The sequence below is a fragment of the Oncorhynchus keta genome, chromosome 8, assembly GCF_023373465.1.
Source record: "Oncorhynchus keta strain PuntledgeMale-10-30-2019 chromosome 8, Oket_V2, whole genome shotgun sequence".
Taxonomy (NCBI): Eukaryota; Metazoa; Chordata; class Actinopteri; order Salmoniformes; family Salmonidae; genus Oncorhynchus; species Oncorhynchus keta.
Window position 1 is genome coordinate 17,377,061 of NC_068428.1, and position 17,510 is coordinate 17,394,570.

Here is a 17,510-nt window from a genome sequence, read left to right on the forward strand (position 1 = left end):
GTATACCACCCCTACCTTGTCACAACACAACTGATTGGCTCAGACGCATTAAAGAAGGAAAGAAATTCCACAAATGAATTTTTGACAAGGCACACCTGTAAATTGAAAAGCATTCCAGGTGACTGGGCCTACTTCATGAAGCTGGTTAAGAGAGTGCCATGAATGTGCAAGCTGTCATCAAGGCAAATGGTGGCTATTTTGAAGAATCTCAAACATGTTTTGATTTGTTGAACACTTTTTTGTTTACTACATGATTCCATGTGTTATTTCATAGTTTTGATGTCTTCACTGTTATTCTACAATGTAGACAATAGTACAACTAATGAAAAACCCTTGAATGAGTAGATGTGTCCAAACTTTTGACTGGTACTGTGTTTACACTGGACATGATCCAAAATACTGTAAAGCTAAACAATAAGCCATACATGGTCAAAATGCAGTTGATTATTCAAGTAAAACAATGGACAAATAAACCGTGTCTACAGAACAATGTTTGACATTGAAAACATGCATGAAATGATTCAATTGTGGATTTCCCCAAATCTACCCAATTTGAGCAGAGCCAGGGACAGCTCCTTCTCCCCAACCAGAGCCCATGCTGAGGTTTGACCAAGGAACACACTCTACTTTTCTATAAAACCAACCACAGCATGTAGCAAGCACAGAAAAATTTGCCAATTTCCCTCTGAGGTTTAGTTGAACATTTGTTTTCTAACCAAGGTACTGTGTTCTTCATATTATACTATGTTTCTGCTATATCAGGTTGAAGGAAAGAGAGGAAACTACATGTAGCCTGGCGGGTAGGAGCGTTGTGCCAGTAACAGAAAGGTTGCTAGATCGAATCCCTGAGCTAACAAGGTAAAAATCTGTTGCTCTGAGCAAGGCAGTGAACCCACTGTTCCCTGGGCACTGATGACGTAGATGTTGATTAAGGCACCACTCTGAAATGTAGAAGAGACATTTCAATTGAATGCATTCAGTTGTACAATTGATTAGGTATGTCCCTATTGAAATCAGTTTTTACCAAGGATTAAACAGCATGCAGTACCACCTGGAAGTGCAATATGTCTTGGGCATGGTCTGCCCATGGCTATGTGGAGAAATGTGGCGAGACACAATCAATGAGCCCCAACTGTGCTTGGGGACACACATATGCAGGCTGCAGCAGACATCTGCTCAAATGGGGCTGGATAAATAACAAATGGAACACGGAATTTGTTCCTGGATCTGCAGAATATCTGAAATTATGGATATCTGTAAACTACTGGAATCCAGGATTCGGGCCCAAAGATAAAAATGTAAGAAAAAGGAAGTTTCATTATAGCGCTTGATGGTTTTTGCAACTGCACTTGAAGAAACTTTCAAAGTTCTTGAAATGTTCCGTAGTGAAGGTGTTCTTAATGTTTTGTACACTCAGTATAGATGTGCCCACAGTCCACACACAACTTTCCTCTCTATTTAGCGCCTAAGTCTGCTCTCTGGTGGTGTAATCAATGTATTTTACTTTACAAATATTTTCTACAAGCATAAACAGAGTTTTAATCAAACCAGAAACACCATTAGCTACATCAGTACTTTATATTATACACAACACAATGTGTTAATGCCCCTGACCTGTATTTCAGATAGTTGGGAGGCTACATATGTTAGAAACGCTTTTTTCAGTAATTTTGACAGATTGCAGTTTGTCCTCCTAGGGCGCCTGTATTTGACTTACGAAAACATTTTGGATTTTTAAACGTTGGGCGCCTTTTCTACTGCATCTTTTGTGATCAAGACAAAACAGGACAGAAATATTGGTAAGAATAATCACTGAATTTGTTCATAAACCTTTATCACAAAATATAATATTCGCACTTGAGTAAATTAGGTCGTGGATCGCTAATTTTGGGTCCTTGCGATATATTATGATTGTTATTGAAGTTAGCTAGCCAGCTTTGCTAGCATTGAGGTACTTTGACTCTGTCTTATGTGTTCACAGATCGGTGAAAGAATGGACTCTTCTATTGCCAGTGATGTGAATGCATTTAAGACGCCCTGCAAACCATACAAGATTAAAAGCCCTCTCTCTGATGGCGCACCCAGTCCTAGAACCCCTATAACCATCCCTGCCTCCCCTTTCATGAAGAAACTGGGATGTGGAACTGGGGTGAATGTTTATCTCATGAACAGGTTTGTTTTGTGGGATAACCTTTATGTAATTCATCCTTAATCCCAGCCAACTATAGACATTTTTCCATATGTTAAATACACATCATTGGTATATCTTTCCTATATCTCTTTACAGTATATTCTGTCATTTAGCTTCTCAATATTACCTATGGAGTTGGTATGTCATGTTCCTATGTGCTCTTTTGCAGACTTGGTACATTTAACCAGTCTCCATGGGCTGTCAAAAAGATCAACAGCAAATGTGCCTCAAAACAGGTGGGTGTATTCCAGAGAAGACTCAGTGACGAGGCAAAGATCCTGAAAGGCCTGCACCACCCAAACATTGTTGGATTCCGTGCCTTCGCCACTGCCAAGGATGGCTCCAAGTGCCTGGCCATGGAGTATGGTGGGGAGCAGTCCCTGAACGACCTGATAGAGAGGAGGAGAGAGGAGGGCCTGAAGGCTTTTCCAGCTGCCACCATTGACAAAGTGGCCTTACATGTGGCACGTGGCCTACAGGTAACATCCTGCTCATCTTTTGAATCTAGTTTTCACCTGGTATTGATCTGGAATGGGTTACAGGGGGAGGAATGGAGATGCAGCTTGTAACATAAAGCTGTAATACCAGGAGTACTGTAGTGTCGACTGGATGTGATCATCCAGCTCATCGATATGGATTGGCTCTATTCTCATGCTTTGGGGCAGAGAGGTCATGTAAGCAAATGTAATTCAAGATTGCTGTTATACATTTCCCCTCAATCAACGTGAATAATACGTGGTGATGGAGGGTATTTGAGTTTCTCCTTCATTAGTGTCATTACGTCAACAATTTCAGGTTTAGGATTTCAAATGTTCTGTAATCCCCGGAATCGTTGATTCATGGCCTAGCTATGACCAAATTAACTGAAAAACCACCATGAAACACCCCTCTTAAATGGAAATGATTTTCCTGTTTTCTCATTCACTGTCAGTTACCAGATGCTTAATGTTATTCCATATTTTAATGGGAATCAAACGCATATGGCTGTGTACAATTTGGTATAGAAAATATATTAAGGAAACGCTTGAAATGTATATTTGTTTCACCTTCAGTACCTTCACAACGCAAAGAAGCTACTACATGGCGACATGAAGTCTTGCAATGTTGTCATCAAGGGAAACTTTGAGACTGTCAAAATCTGTGATGTGGGAGTCTCCTTGCAGATGGATGAGAATATGAAAGGTAGATATCACCATCTGAGCTCAATACATACACTCAAACACTGGTAAAATAGGCAGGACTTGGTATTTTGGTCTCTTTTCTACATCTGTTGCTGTTGTTAGACAACCTGTCTTTGTCTCTGTTTAGAAAGTGTGAACCTGAGAAATTAGCCGGATGTAGGACCTGAACAAAATGCATTCCTCGCCCTCTTTAGTTTAGGTCTTGGGGTGTAATGCCAAACATCTGTTGTTCTTGCAACATAGCTGTTGATGATTTTCACAGTGTTGCGAGCACTCATGTCCTGAGCCTAATGGAACACATGCCCAGTGGTTACATCATGCTCATGCTTTCTGGGAAACAGTGTGTTTCTATTCATAGTAGGGGTGCTGTAGGGAAGAGTATAGAGTAACAAACAATGTGCAGGTGGTTTGCTATGTAAACAATCTATTTTATTCATCAAATTGTATTTGTCACATGCACCGAATACAACAGCTGTAGACCTTACCGTGAAATGTTTACTTACAAGCCCTTAACGAACAATGCAGTTCAAGAAATATAGTTAAGGAAATATTTACAAAATAACCTAAAGTAAAAAAATAAAAAGTAAAACAATAAAATAATGAGACTATATACCCGGGGGTACCTGTGCAGGGGTACCGGTTAGTCGAGGTCATTAGTACATGTCCAGTAGGTAGTGGTAAAGTGATTACGCATAGATAATAAACTACGAGTAGCAGCCGTGTTAAAATAAAGGAGAGGGGGTGTCAATGTAAATAGGCCGGGTGGCCATTTTATTAATTGTTCAACAGTCTTAGGACTTTGGGGTAGAAGCTGTTAAGGAGCCTTTTGGACCTAGGCTTGCCATGCGGTAGCAGAGAGAACAGTCTGACTTGGGTGACTGGAGTCTGACATTTTTGGGGGCCTTCCTCTGACACCACCTGGTATATACAGTGCATTCGGAGAGTATTCAGACTCCTTGACTTTTTCCACATTTTGTTACGTTACAGCCTTATTCTAAAATTGATTACTTTTCTTCCTCATCAATCGGCATACAATACCCCGTAATGACAACCAGAAAACAGGTTTTTAGAAATGTTTGCAAATGTATTAAACATAAACTGAAATGCCTTATTTACATAAATATTCAGACCCTTTGCTATGAGTCTCGAAATTGAGCTCAGGTGCATCCTGTTTCCATTGATCATCCTTGAGATCTTTCTACAACTTGAATGGAGTCTACCTGTGGTAAATTCAAATGATTGGCACACACCTGTCTATACAAGGTCCCACAGTTGACAGTGCAAGTCAGAGCAAAAACCAAGCCATGAGGTCGAAGGAATTGTCCTTAGAGCTCCGAGACAGGATTGTGTCGAGGCACAGATCTGGGGAAGAGTACCAAAACATTTCTACTGCATTGAAGGTCCCCAAGAACACAGTGGCCTCCATCATTCTTAACTGGAAGTCGTTTGGAACCACCAAGACTCTTCCTAGAGCTGGCCGCCCAGCCAAACTGAGCAATCAGGAGGGGGGCCTTGATCAGGGAGGTGACAGAGAACCCGATGGTCCCTCTGAAAGAGCTCCAGAATTCCTCGGTGGAGATGGGAGAACCTCCCAGAAGGACAACCAGCTCTGCAGCACTCCACCAATCAGGCCTTTATGGTAGAGTGGCCAGACGGAAACTACTCCTCAGTAAAAGGTACATGACAGCCCACTTAGAGTTTGCCAAAAGGCACCTAAAGACTCTGACCATGAAAAACAAGATTCTCTGGTCTGATGAAACCACAATTGAACTCTTTGGCCTGAATGCCAAGTCTCACGTCTGGAGGAAACCTGGCACCATCCCTACGATGAAGCGTGGTGGTGGCAGCATGCTGTGGTGATGTTTTTCAGCTGCAGGATCAAGGGAAAGATGAACGGAGCAAAGTACAGAGAGATCATTGATGAAACTTGCTCCAGAGCGCTCAGAACCTCCGATTGGGGCGAAGGTTCATCTTCCAACAGGACAACGATCCTAAGCACACAGCAAAGACAACGCCGGAGTGGCTTCGGGACAAGTCTCTGAATGTCCTTGAGTGGCCCAGCCAGGGCCCAGACTTGAACCCGATCAAACATCTCTGGACAGACCAGACAATAGCTGTGCAGCAATGCTCCCCATCCAACCTGGCAGAGTTTGAGAGGATCTGCAGAGAAGAATGGTAGAAACTCTACAAATACTGGTGTGCCAAGTTTGTAGCATCATACCCAAGAAGACTCGAGAATATAATTGCTGCCAAAGGTGTTTCAACGAAGTACTGAGTAAAGGGTCTGAATACATATGTAAATGTGCTAGTTAAAAATAAATGCATACATTTGCAAAGATTTCTAAAATCCTGTTTTTGCTTTGTCATTATGGGGTATTGTGTGTAGATTGATGAGGGGGGAAAAACAATGTAATCTATTTTAGAATAAGGAAAGGGGGATACCTAGTCAGTTGTACAACTGAATGCCTTCAACTGAAATGTCTTCTGCATTTAACCAAACCGCTCTGATTCAGAGGCTGTAATGTAACCAAATGTGGAAAAAGTCAAGGGTTCTGAATACTTTCCGAATCCGCTGTAGGTCCTGGATGGCAGGAAGCTTGGCCCCAGTGATGTACTGGGCCGTACGCACTACCCTCTGTAGTGCCTTAGTCGGATGCCGAGCAGTTGCCGTAACAGGCGGTGATGGAACAGGTCAGGATGCTCTCGATGGTGCAGATGTAGAACTTTTTGAGAATCTGGGGACCCATACCAAATCTTTTCAGTCTCTTGTGGGAGAAAAGGTGTTGTCGTGCTCTCTTCACGACTGTCTTGGTATGTTCGTTTGCTGGTGATGTGGACACATTTACATTTACATTTAAGTCATTTAGACACCAAGGAACGGGGGCGTGTTCGGCCCTCAGTTTTCTGTAATCTACAATCAGCTCCTTTGTCTTGCTGAAGTTGAGGGAGAGGTTGTTGTCCTGGCACCACAATGCCAGGTAGGTCTCTGACCTCCTCCCTATAGGCAGTCATATTTGTCTGTGATCAGGCCTACTACCGTTGTCTTCAGCTAAATTAATGATGGTGTTGGAGTCGTGCTTGGCCACACAGTCGTGGGTGAACAGGGAGTACAGGAGAGGACTAAGCACGCACCCCTGAGGGGCCCCCGTGTTGAGGATCAGCGTAGCAGATATGTTGTTGCCTACCCTTACCATCTGGGGGCGGCCTGTCAGGAAGTCCAAGATCCAGTTGCAGAGGGAGGTGTTTAGTCTCAGGGTCCTTAGCTTAGTGAGCTTTGGGCACCATCGTGTTGAACACTGAGCTGTAGTCCATGAACAGCATTCTCACATCGGTGTTCCTCTTGTCCATGAGGTTGTAGAACCTCTCAAAGAGAAAGGCAGGACAATACAAGTCTATATATTCTTGTATTTCAGAAATAGGCTGTAGGCCTACAGTATACATATGTCAAGAAACAATAGTGAATCATTTGAACTGTCAAGTGAAATGCAATAAGAGTTTTGTTAACCTCAAACCAAATGCAGAAAAGCTTTGTTTGCATATCGATACTTGTATTTAGACTAAAATTGCTAATAGCGTTGATCCTATCCTGGTAACTTGAATCCTTCTTTTAGTAAATATTTTGAGCAATGTGTGTGTAATTAGTTATAGTTATAGACATTAACATGGGTAGGAACAAAAAGGATCTAAAAGTTTACAATACCTCAATGTATTATATAATTGGGCTTTTAGGCACATCAATTCCTCATCTGGAGAGCACCTCCTCCCAGCTGCCCACTGCATTGAGGCTAGGAAACACTGTCACCACCGATAAATCCACTATAATTGAGAATTTCAATAAGCATTTTTCTACAGCTGGCCATGCTTTCCACCTGGCTACCACTACCCCGGTCAACAGCCCTGCACCCCCCACAGCAACTCCCCCTAATCCTCCCCATTTCTCCTTCACCCAAATCTAGATAGCTGATGTTCTGAAAGAGCTGCAAAATCTGGACCCCTACAAATCAGCCGGTCTAGACAATCTGGACCCTCTCTTTTAGAGGTTGACCGATTTATGATTTTTCAACACCGATACCGATTATTGGAGGACCAAAAAGGCCGATACCGATTAATCGGCCCGTTTTATTTATTTATTTGTAATAATGACAATTACAACAATACTGAATGAACACGTATTTTAACTTAATATAATTACATCAATCAAATCAATTTAGCCTCAAATAAATAATGAAACATGTTCAATTTGGTTTAAATTATGCAAAAACAAAGTGTTGAAGAAGAAAGTAAAAGTGCAATATGTGCTATGTAAGAAAGCTAACGTTTAAGTTCCTTGCTCATGTAACGGATGTGAAACGGCTAGCTTAGTTAGCGGTGCGCACTAAATAGCGTTTCAATCAGTGACGTCACCTGCTCTGAGACCTTGAAGTACTACTTCCCCTTGCTCTGCAAGGGCCGCGGCTTTTGTGGAGCGATGGGTAACGATGCTTCGTGGGTGACTGTTGTTGATGTGTGCAGAGGGTCCCTGGTTCGCGCCCGGGTATGGGCGAGGGGACGGTCTAATGTTATACTGTTACACTCAGAACATGAGAACATATGATAGCTGGTGGTTCCTTTTAACATGAGTCTTCAATATTCCCAGGTAAGAAGTTTTAGGTTTTAGGTTGTAGTTATTATAGGAATTATAAGGCTATTTCTCTCTATACCATATTATGTATCGTATTTCATATACCTTTGACTATTGGATGTTCTTAAAGGCACTTTAGTATTGCCAGTGTAACAGTGTAGCTTCCGTCCCCCTCCTCGCTCCTCCCTGGGCTCGAACCAGGAACACAACGACAACAGCCACCCTCGAAGCAGCGTTACCCATGCAGAGCAAGGGGAACAACCACTCCAAGTCTCAGAGCGAGTGACGTTTGAAACGCTATTAGCGCGCACCCCGCTAACTAACTAGCCATTTAACATCGGTTACACCAGCCTCATCTCGGGAGTTGATAGGCTTGAAGTCATAAACAGCGCAATGCTTGACGCACAATGAAGAGCTGCTGGCAAAACGCACAAAAGTGCTGTTTGAATGAATGCTTACGAGCCTGCTGCTGCCTACCACCACTCAGTCAGATACTTGAATGCTCAGTCAGATTATATGCAACGCAGGACACGCTAGGGAAACTAGTAATATCATCAACCATGTGTAGTTACAGTGCCTTGCGAAAGTATTCGGCCCCCTTGAACTTTGCGACCTTTTGCCACATTTCAGGCTTCAAACATAAAGATATAAAACTGTATTTTTTTGTGAAGAATCAACAACAAGTGGGACACAATCATGAAGTGGAATGACATTTATTGGATATTTCAAACTTTTTTAACAAATCAAAAACTGAAAAATTGGGCATGCAAAATTATTCAGCCCCCTTAAGTTAATACTTTGTAGCGCCACCCTTTGCTGCGATTATAGCTGTAAGTCGCTTGGGGTATGTCTCTATCAGTTTTGCACATCGAGAGACTGAAATTTGTTCCCATTCCTCCTTGCAAAACAGCTCGAGCTCAGTGAGGTTGGATGGAGAGCATTTGTGAACAGCAGTTTTCAGTTCTTTCCACAGGTTCTCGATTGGATTCAGGTCTGGACTTTGACTTGGCCATTCTAACACCTGAATATGTTTATTTTTGAACCATTCCATTGTAGATTTTGCTTTATGTTTTGGATCATTGTCTTGTTGGAAGACAAATCTCTGTCCCAGTCTCAGGTCTTTTGCAGACTCCATCAGGTTTTCTTCCAGAATGGTCCTGTATTTGGCTCCATCCATCTTCCCATCAATTTGAACCATCTTCCCTGTCCCTGCTGAAGAAAAGCAGGCCCAAACCATGATGCTGCCACCACCATGTTTGACAGTGGGGATGGTGTGTTCAGGGTGATGAGCTGTGTTGTTTTTACGCCAAACATAACGTTTTGCATTGTTGCCAAAAAGTTCAATTTTGGTTTAATCTGACCAGAGCACCTTCTTCCACATGTTTGGTGTGTCTCCCAGGTGGCTTGTGGCAAACTTTAAACAACACTTTTTATGGATATCTTTAAGAAATGGCTTTCTTCTTGCCACTCTTCCATAAAGGCCAGATTTGTGCAATATACGACTGATTGTTGTCCTATGGACAGAGTCTCCCACCTCAGCTGTAGATCTCTGCAGTTCATCCAGAGTGATCATGGGCCTCTTGGCTGCATCTCTGATCAGTCTTCTCCTTGTATGAGCTGAAAGTTTAGAGGGACGGCCAGGTCTTGGTAGATTTGCAGTGGTCTGATACTCCTTCCATTTCAATATTATCGCTTGCACAGTGCTCCTTGGGATGTTTAAAGCTTGGGAAATCTTTTTGTATCCAAATCCGGCTTTAAACCTCTTCACAACAGTATCTCGGACTTGCCTGGTGTGTTCCTTGTTCTTCCTGATGCTCTCTGCGCTTTTAACGGACCTCTGAGACTATCACAGTGCAGGTGCATTTATACGGAGACTTGATTACACACAGGTGGATTGTATTTATCATCATTAGTCATTTAGGTCAACATTGGATCATTCAGAGATCCTCACTGAACTTCTGGAGAGAGTTTGCTGCACTGAAAGTAAAGGGGCTGAATAATTTTGCACGCCCAATTTTTCAGTTTTTGATTTGTTAAAAAAGTTTGAAATATCCAAGTTAAGTTTTATAACTTTTTATAAGTTAAGTTTAATGCTAGCTAGCAACTTACCTTGGCTTACTGCATCTGCGTAACAGGCAGTCTCCTCGTGGAGTGCAGCGAGAGGCAGGTGGTTATAGCGTTGGACTAGTTAACTGTAAGTTTGCAAGATTGTGTCCCCCGAGCTGACAAGGTGAAAATCTGTCGTTCTGCCCCTGAACGAGGCAGTTAACCCACCGTTCCTAGGCCGTCATTGAAAATAAGAATGTGTTCTTAACTGACTTGCCTAGTTAAATAAAGATTAAATAAAGGTGTAAAAAAAAAATACCAAAAATACCGACTTTGTTATGAAAACTTGAACGCCATTTCAATTAGTCGGTCGACCTCTACTCTCTTTCTAAAATGATCTGCCGAAATAGTTGCAACCCCTATTACTAGCCTGTTCAACCTCTCTTTCGTATCGCCTGATATTCCCAAAGATTGGAACGCTGCCGCAGTCATCCCCCTCTTCAAAGGGGGAGACACTCTAGACCCAAACTGCTACAGACCTATATCTATCCTACCCTGCCTTTAAGGTCTTCGAAAGCCAAGTTAACAAACAGATTACCGACCATTTCGAATCCTACCGTACCTTCTCCGCTATACAATCTGGTTTCAGAGCTGGTCATGGGTGCACCTCAGCCACGCTCAAGGTCCTAAACGATATCATAACCGCAATCGATAAGAGACATTACTGTGCAGCCGTATTCATCGACCTGGCCAAAGCTTTCGACTGTCAATCACTACATTCTTATCAGCCTTGGTTTCTCAAATACTTACCTCGCCTGGTTCACCAGCTACTTCTCTGATATAGTTCAGTGTGTCAAATCGGATGGCCTGTTGTCCGGACCTCCGGCAGTCTCTACGGGGGTGCCACAGGGTTCAATTCTCGGGCCGGCTCTCTTCTCTGTATACATCAATGTCGCTCTTGCTGCTGGTGATTCTCTGATCTACCTCTACGCAGACGACACCATTCTGTATACCTCTGGCCCTTCTTTGGACACTGTTAACTAATATATGCCATTTAGCAGACGCTTTTATCCAAAGCGACTTACAGTCATGTGTGCATACATTCTACGTATGGGTGGTCCCGGGGATCGAACCCACTACCCTGGCGTTACAAGCGCCATGCTCTACCAACTACCAACTGAGCTACAGAACTAACCTCCAGACGAGCTTCAATGCCATACAACTCTCCTTCTGTGGCCTCCAACTGCTCTTAAATTAAAGGCCTGAACGTCCAGCACCACTACTCTGGACGGTTCTGACTTAGAATATGTGGACTACAAATACCTAGGTGTCTGGTTAAACTGTAAACTCTCCTTCCACACTCACATTAAGCATCTCCAATTCACAGTTAACTGGTCATCATCACTGGTCACCCCCAAAGCCAATTCCTCCTTTGGCCGCCTCTACTTCCAGTTCTCTGCTGCCAATGACTGGAATTAACTGCAAAAATCACTGAAGCTGGAGACTTATATCTCCCTCACGAGCGTTAAGCACCAGCTGTCAGATCACTGCACATGTATATAGCCCACCCAACTACCTCATCCCCATACTGTATTTATCTTGCTCCCTTGCACCCCAGTATCTCTACTTGCACATTCATCTTCTGCACACCTACCATTCCAGTGTTTTTAATTGGTATATTGTAATTACTTTGCCACCATGGCCTATTTATTGCCTTACCTCCCTTATCCTACCTCATTCGTACACACTGTATTATTGATTGTACGTTTGTCTATTCTATGTGTAACTCTGTGTCAAACTGCTTTGCTTTATCTTGGCCAGGTTGCAGTTGTAAATGAGGACTTGTTCTCAACTAGCCTACCTGGTTAAATAAAGGTGAAATAAATAATACATATTAAAAAATCTTTATTCTTAGTGTTTCTCACACATGTTCCTAACCAATTCTACTTTTGGATTTTCTGAGAACCACCAATACTCACAAATAAACAGTTGGTCAAATATACCAATGCCCAGTAAGCCTAAAAACCCATGCTTTATTCACTGTATGACATGTTTAAACCTCTTCCTGTTTCTGCTCCTCTCTCAAGTGAGTAACCCCAAAGCAGAGTATGTTGGCACTGAGCCGTGGACGCCCAAGGAAGCTCTGGAGGGAGGAGTGATCACTGACAAGGCAGACATCTTTGCCTACGGCCTGACCCTTTGGGAGATGATGACTCTGGCCATGCCTCACCTGGAGATTTTGGACAGTGAGGAGGGGGGTAAGGAGAGTTCTATATGTCTAGAGCTCATTTAAAAAGGCAATTTCACTTGTTTTGGATTTATGTAAGACTTCTGTTTGAAACAAGATAATTTGCTCAGTAATAGTTTTAAATAATTGTATAGACGTTACATTCTCAGATGATTCATTGGAGGACGGCTTTGATGAGGATGCCTACTATGAGAAGTTGGGCACCCGGCCAGCGCTGGACTCTGTCAGTCTCGGGGGAGCCTACCAGAGAATGGTGGAGCTGTTCTGGCTCTGCACAGAGGAGAATCCACAGAAACGCCCCTCAGCTACCCAAATAGTTCAGGTTCTGGAGTCCAACAAAAATAGTGAGGTCATTGTCATAGACTGACCAGTCTCATCAAGCCATACTGTCATGACTTGACCGGTGTCCAGAAACCTTGACTTTTGTAATATCATTGTATTATTCTGTCCTGTACTCTTCTCTATGCCTGTACTCCTTTTTCAGGTGAAACTTGTAAATAAAATGATTTACATTTCAGGATACTGCTATGAAAACACAAGGAATTCAAAGAAGTAGGGTTTTCCTCTAGTTGTTTAAACTAGAGTTGACTAATACTTGAGCATTTTAGTGTCCTGTGGGCATACGTGGTTTGTGTTGCATAATCTAAAATGGAATGTGCCTGTAGATTCATTATGTTGTAAAGTGTCATGAATGTCAATCATGTGATTAAATAAATTGCTCAGATGCTCTGCCATACTCTTTAGCTCCCACAGCATTTCTGTGAATAGCAGTGGCACAACTGTCATTACAGACAAACTAGTGAAATGGGTGTAAAACATTTAGTGTTGATGGAGCATGATGTATTTTGTTAAGAAGTTGGGCTTTGAAGTGTGATAAATTTTATTAAAACTATATACGAAAGCTTTAGAAGAGAATATACTTCAGTTCAACACTAATGGAATTTGACTGCAACAGCCATAACTTGCATGTTCAACAAACCAACTTTCTGATTTAAATTAAACTCCTCAAAAAGGGGCAAACATTGATCAAACTCAAAGCATAAAAAAAAAAAAAAAGTCTGAACTTGTGCTTTAAGTTAACCAATGAAATTGTAGACCATAAATGCAGGCTTCTCGCAGTACTTCGTGGCGAACAGTTTGCCATCTGGGGTGGGGTCAGAGAAGGCTATTTCCTCCTTGGTCAGGTGGCCCCCATACACGAAGGAGTTTCTGAAAATGACATACATTCAGATTTTTCAAAAAATAGCCATACATGACATCTTCCATTTAGCTATACGTCCCTGAAATTGGCCCTCAAACCAGTATGCCTGTTTGGCTGATTTTAATTGTTGTACTTCTCAGTTTAACAAATCAAAAGTAAGTTTGCACTACCTAACCTGTAATAATTTCCTAACCTGACTATGTCGAGCATGCGTGTGGCAATGCCCTTCCTCCGGGCCAGGCTGAACACCCAGATGCGGCTGACCCCACAGATGGCCTTTTCTGGCGTGGTAGAGCAGCACCAGGCTCTGTGGTGCTCCATGAAGCCCTCCCTGGTCATGTCCTTGGTCTGCTCTGGCTGCTCCAGCACTCTGAAGCCCTGGAAACAAAGGGCAAGATAGACTAATCACTCAGTCACTCCGCTAAATACCCCTGTAAGATAGCGAGTGAATTGCTATCACCTCCAGTGTGCTACCTTTCTATCTCTGAAGGAGACCCTTGGTCCCTTACACGCTCTGCAGTGAGCCAGGTAATGACCACCCCTTTACTGTCCGCAAAAGCTAACGTCCGATTAATCGTATTTGACAGAGTGTATATTTGTTAATTTCTTGATCAAGCAGACAATCTTTCACGTGCACACCACACACACACAAAAAGTACATTATCACAGGCCTTTACATCAGCATATTGTGGTAAAAGACTCCTGATCCATTCCTGGAAAACCCACCATTTGTTTGGCGCGTTACACATCGGAGCAGAGTGCAAAAGTTAAGCAGCACAGGAGGAGAGAGAAGTTACCTGTCGTATGTGCTCGGCAATGAGGCAGCCGACCACCATCCTGTCACTGTTCACATACAGGTAGGTTTTAGCCTGGCTGGGGCAGCGGAGGGACACTTGCTGGAAGCCCAACTCGTTATCAGCAAGTCGCCTCACATCTTCTGCCTAATAAAGAATTCAAAAAATCATTAAGCATGAGCAAGTGCGTTCACGATTCCATTCAAACCAAATGCATAAGCACACCCTATGGGCCTAAAGTAGTGCACTATGAAGGGAATAGGGTGCCGTTTCAGACCCAGACACTGATATGATCGATAAACCTTTTTGACAGCGTATTTTGGATCATCAGGTAGAACCAGAATGATTTTTCCATCCCAGAACTCTGCTACCACCCGCTCTTTCTTCCAGCCCTGGGGACGAGAAGGAAACACTGATTAAGCAACAGTCAGAAATCAAGAGTGAGTGGTCAGTTTCACTTTATTCGCTAAACCACGTCAACGGTTTTGGCTAAGCTTTTGCGGGGGGAAAAAAATAAGGAGCCACTCTAAAAGCAACATGCTTAGGCAACTTGTATGAGTCGAGGAAATGCATAGTCATACGTACCACAAACTTAATTCCGTCCAGAAAACTCTGGTGGAACTGTGTGTGTTGGAAGTTGTCTTCCAGGCTGTCTGCACTGTAGATCATGCCACAGGACCCACACACAGTGGCACCAAACTGCTTCTGGCCAGCATCCTGAGGTAAACACAGAACAGAACAAAGAGCATTAGGAAAGCTCACAGATGACAGTGTGAGAGGCAGTCAACGGTCATCATCAAGGTTTCCATCCATCATCTTTCCAGAGGATTTACTTACGATGATGAGTTGATCATCAGCCTCAGCCTGTTTGTTAGTCTCCCTCTTCTTCCTGGCAGCAGAGGGAAGGGGGTGACTAAGGGCAGAGGGGGTGCTGCAGTTCACTGGAGAGTCCAGAGCTGCCTTCCTCTGGGGCCTAAAGGCAGAAAATATATAGTGATAATGAATATATACATCGATACACACATGTTGACAGTGTGTGGAGTTACTACTATTTGTCCATGTGCAAGACCAAAAATAATACCATCCCTGGAGGGCAGTAAACCATTCTAGCAAAAAAAAAAAAAAAAAAGATTAAATGGAAGTGTTTTTGCCTACCTCGTTGATGCAGATCCAAAGATTGGATACACAGCATCGGCTGAGGATTCCATAAAGGGGAGAGAAACCATGAATGAAAATTAAGACATTTAGTAAAAAAATGAATGCTAATTGACCAACGATAAACAACCAACCTTTGACTGGACTGATGATGCCGTTTAATGGGCTAATGTCACTGAGATCAAACACGGCATCAGAACCTGTATTTGTGATCAATTCCTCCTACAAACAGAAAGAACAATATCCTAAATGTAATACAGATACAATATGCTTACAGACAGTGAGACCTATGCTAAACACTAGTCAATTTATATACAGCTCACCTGAGTGTTTATTTCTGGGGATGCTGGACATGTGGGAGACTGAGATCGGCTTAACACAATCCTGACTTCCTTGTTCATGCCGTATTTCTCTGCTATAGCTCTGGGTGACTGGGCCTCGAGTGACTCTGGATTCTTTGGTACATCCTGCACACCGGGCAGAGACTCTGGCTCTTCCTGCAGTATCTTCACTACAACAGCATGTCGCTGTGGAAAGGGGGCTTGTTGTACTTTTTCTTGCTTTCCCTCTAAGGCAGGAACCATGGCCTTTATTTTCTCAAATCTCAAAGCTGGCTTGGTAGATTTCGAGGCAGACTTTTTGTACATGGAGGCAGTTTTTTTTCCTGTGCTGAAAAAGGCAGCCCCAATGAAGATTTTAGGCTTAGGCTTTAACCCGCCAAAGTTCAAGGTGATGCCTTTTTTCAGCTCCACTTGCTCTGTGCTGGCGGGTGCTTTAGGCTTTGAGGAATTGATTAGGCTTGATTTGGAGTTGGCGTTTCTCGTTACACCAGTCTTCATTCCGTGTACAGTGGCCACCTTTTTGGCCTTGGTACTTTTAATCTTCATTCTTTTCTTTACAGCAGCTGTCGGCATTCCATAAGGATCCACACTGGTCAGCCTTGGAGGTGATTTGGTCTCATTCAGCATCTTCCTCTCCAGGGGTGTCAGGTACAAAGGTTTGCGTTTACCATAGAAGGACCCTGTTACCACAGCAGGCTTGAACGGAGAGCCTCTCTTCAGAGCAATCTTTAGGGGAGATGGAGCTGGGGATCTCTGGGGAGAAGGGCAGTTCTCTTTCTCCTGGTGTTTTACAGACATCTTTAGTGGAGACTGTGGCAACCGAGATGACTTCCTTTTTAGGTCAGATTCTCCATCTGTAATAGGCCTTTTGGCTGAGTTACTAAAAATGTTGGAGAATTACAAGGATGTTAGGCCCTACTCAATGTTATATGCATGAATTATTGATTTATAACATGACTTACTAATAGACATCATGTCACTCACCTGTCAGAATCAACTGAAGAGTGCTTCCTCTTCCTTGTAGTATTGGGCATGTTTGTAACTTCACTGGAAGAATAAGTAGAAGTATTAATGTTAGCTAGCTAGGTCCCGCATTGGATAATCAATAGATAGATAAATTAACCACGCAGAATCAGCTAGCATATCTAGCAATAATAATAGATAATTGCAATACAAACGTAATGGTGTATTATGTATAGACAGCGCAGCCTTTGCCAGCTGGCTAACGTTAGTTCAGTGTCTGAGTGAATAATTATTGGCGGGATAGATCTGACACAAATATTACACTGTGTGGCACATAGTTACAAAGTTAACGAAATGTTTGTGGGAATGTCCTTTGTATGATAAAACTTGACTTTTCACTAAAAAGTTACTAATATAAAAACTAACTTTAGCTAAGTTGTTATTATTGTGGTTGAAATGATTATTGGCTTGTTAGCGAGCTAACTATTTTAGCTAGCAACGTTTTGGTGCAAACAAACAGCTGACAGGCAAGACAAAATGTAAAATGCCATCTAAAGAGTTAGCTAACTTTGACCAAATAAATTGTTCTTCAAAAATGCATACCAAATCCAAAGTGATCCAATACGTAGCAAAGTTCTGGAGTGTGGCTTGTTTTCCCCGCGGTTCCCGTGGAGACTGTTTTTGAACAGCGCGCCCAATGACCATATGAGCGCGTCCCACTTTGAAAAAAAAGTGGAGCAGCATGACCTAAGCGGAAATAGTTGGTTTG

General features: G+C 42.7%; 2 protein-coding genes across 3 annotated transcripts; one reads left to right on the plus strand and one right to left on the minus strand.

Annotated features, from left to right (window-relative positions):
- The first annotated feature begins 1,581 nt into the window (after positions 1-1,581).
- Positions 1,582-12,807, plus strand: LOC118386903 (lymphokine-activated killer T-cell-originated protein kinase homolog). Of its 2 annotated transcripts, none has more exons than XM_035774878.2 (6): positions 1,582-1,799; positions 1,982-2,172; positions 2,361-2,670; positions 3,244-3,373; positions 12,127-12,297; positions 12,422-12,807. In XM_035774878.2, exons 2-6 carry the CDS (start codon positions 1,994-1,996, stop codon positions 12,652-12,654), a joined length of 1,023 nt encoding a protein of 340 aa, XP_035630771.1. In that variant the 5' UTR covers positions 1,582-1,799; positions 1,982-1,993; the 3' UTR covers positions 12,655-12,807. The 2 variants fall into 2 exon arrangements, with proteins under 2 accessions (XP_035630771.1, XP_035630772.1); XM_035774879.2 differs by having other exon boundaries at positions 1,598-1,799; positions 12,437-12,807.
- Positions 12,808-13,013: 206 nt separating this feature from the next.
- On the minus strand, positions 13,014-17,479 carry LOC118386902 (N-acetyltransferase ESCO2-like). Its single transcript, XM_035774877.2, has 11 exons — positions 17,345-17,479; positions 16,763-16,825; positions 15,761-16,658; positions 15,572-15,659; positions 15,438-15,477; positions 15,120-15,255; positions 14,868-14,999; positions 14,585-14,674; positions 14,286-14,429; positions 13,682-13,866; positions 13,014-13,496 (listed from the first exon to the last, which is right to left on the minus strand). Exons 2-11 carry the CDS (start codon positions 16,810-16,812, stop codon positions 13,364-13,366), a joined length of 1,896 nt encoding a protein of 631 aa, XP_035630770.1. The 5' UTR covers positions 16,813-16,825; positions 17,345-17,479; the 3' UTR covers positions 13,014-13,363.
- Between the last annotated feature and the right edge of the window lie 31 nt (positions 17,480-17,510).

Coding starts and splice junctions, on each gene's coding strand:
- LOC118386902 (XM_035774877.2), bottom strand. CDS start 16,812: ATGCCCAATACTACAAGGAAGAGGAAGCACTCTTCAGTTGATTCTGAC. Junction 15,660..15,760: donor CCCCAGAAATAAACACTCAG/GTGAGCTGTATA, acceptor TTCTGTTTGTAG/GAGGAATTGATCACAAATAC. Junction 15,256..15,437: donor TTTGGATCTGCATCAACGAG/GTAGGCAAAAAC, acceptor TTCTGCCTTTAG/GCCCCAGAGGAAGGCAGCTC.
- LOC118386903 (XM_035774878.2), top strand. CDS start 1,994: ATGGACTCTTCTATTGCCAGTGATGTGAATGCATTTAAGACGCCCTGC. Junction 3,374..12,126: donor GATGGATGAGAATATGAAAG/GTAGATATCACC, acceptor TCCTCTCTCAAG/TGAGTAACCCCAAAGCAGAG. Junction 12,298..12,421: donor TTTGGACAGTGAGGAGGGGG/GTAAGGAGAGTT, acceptor ATAATTGTATAG/ACGTTACATTCTCAGATGAT.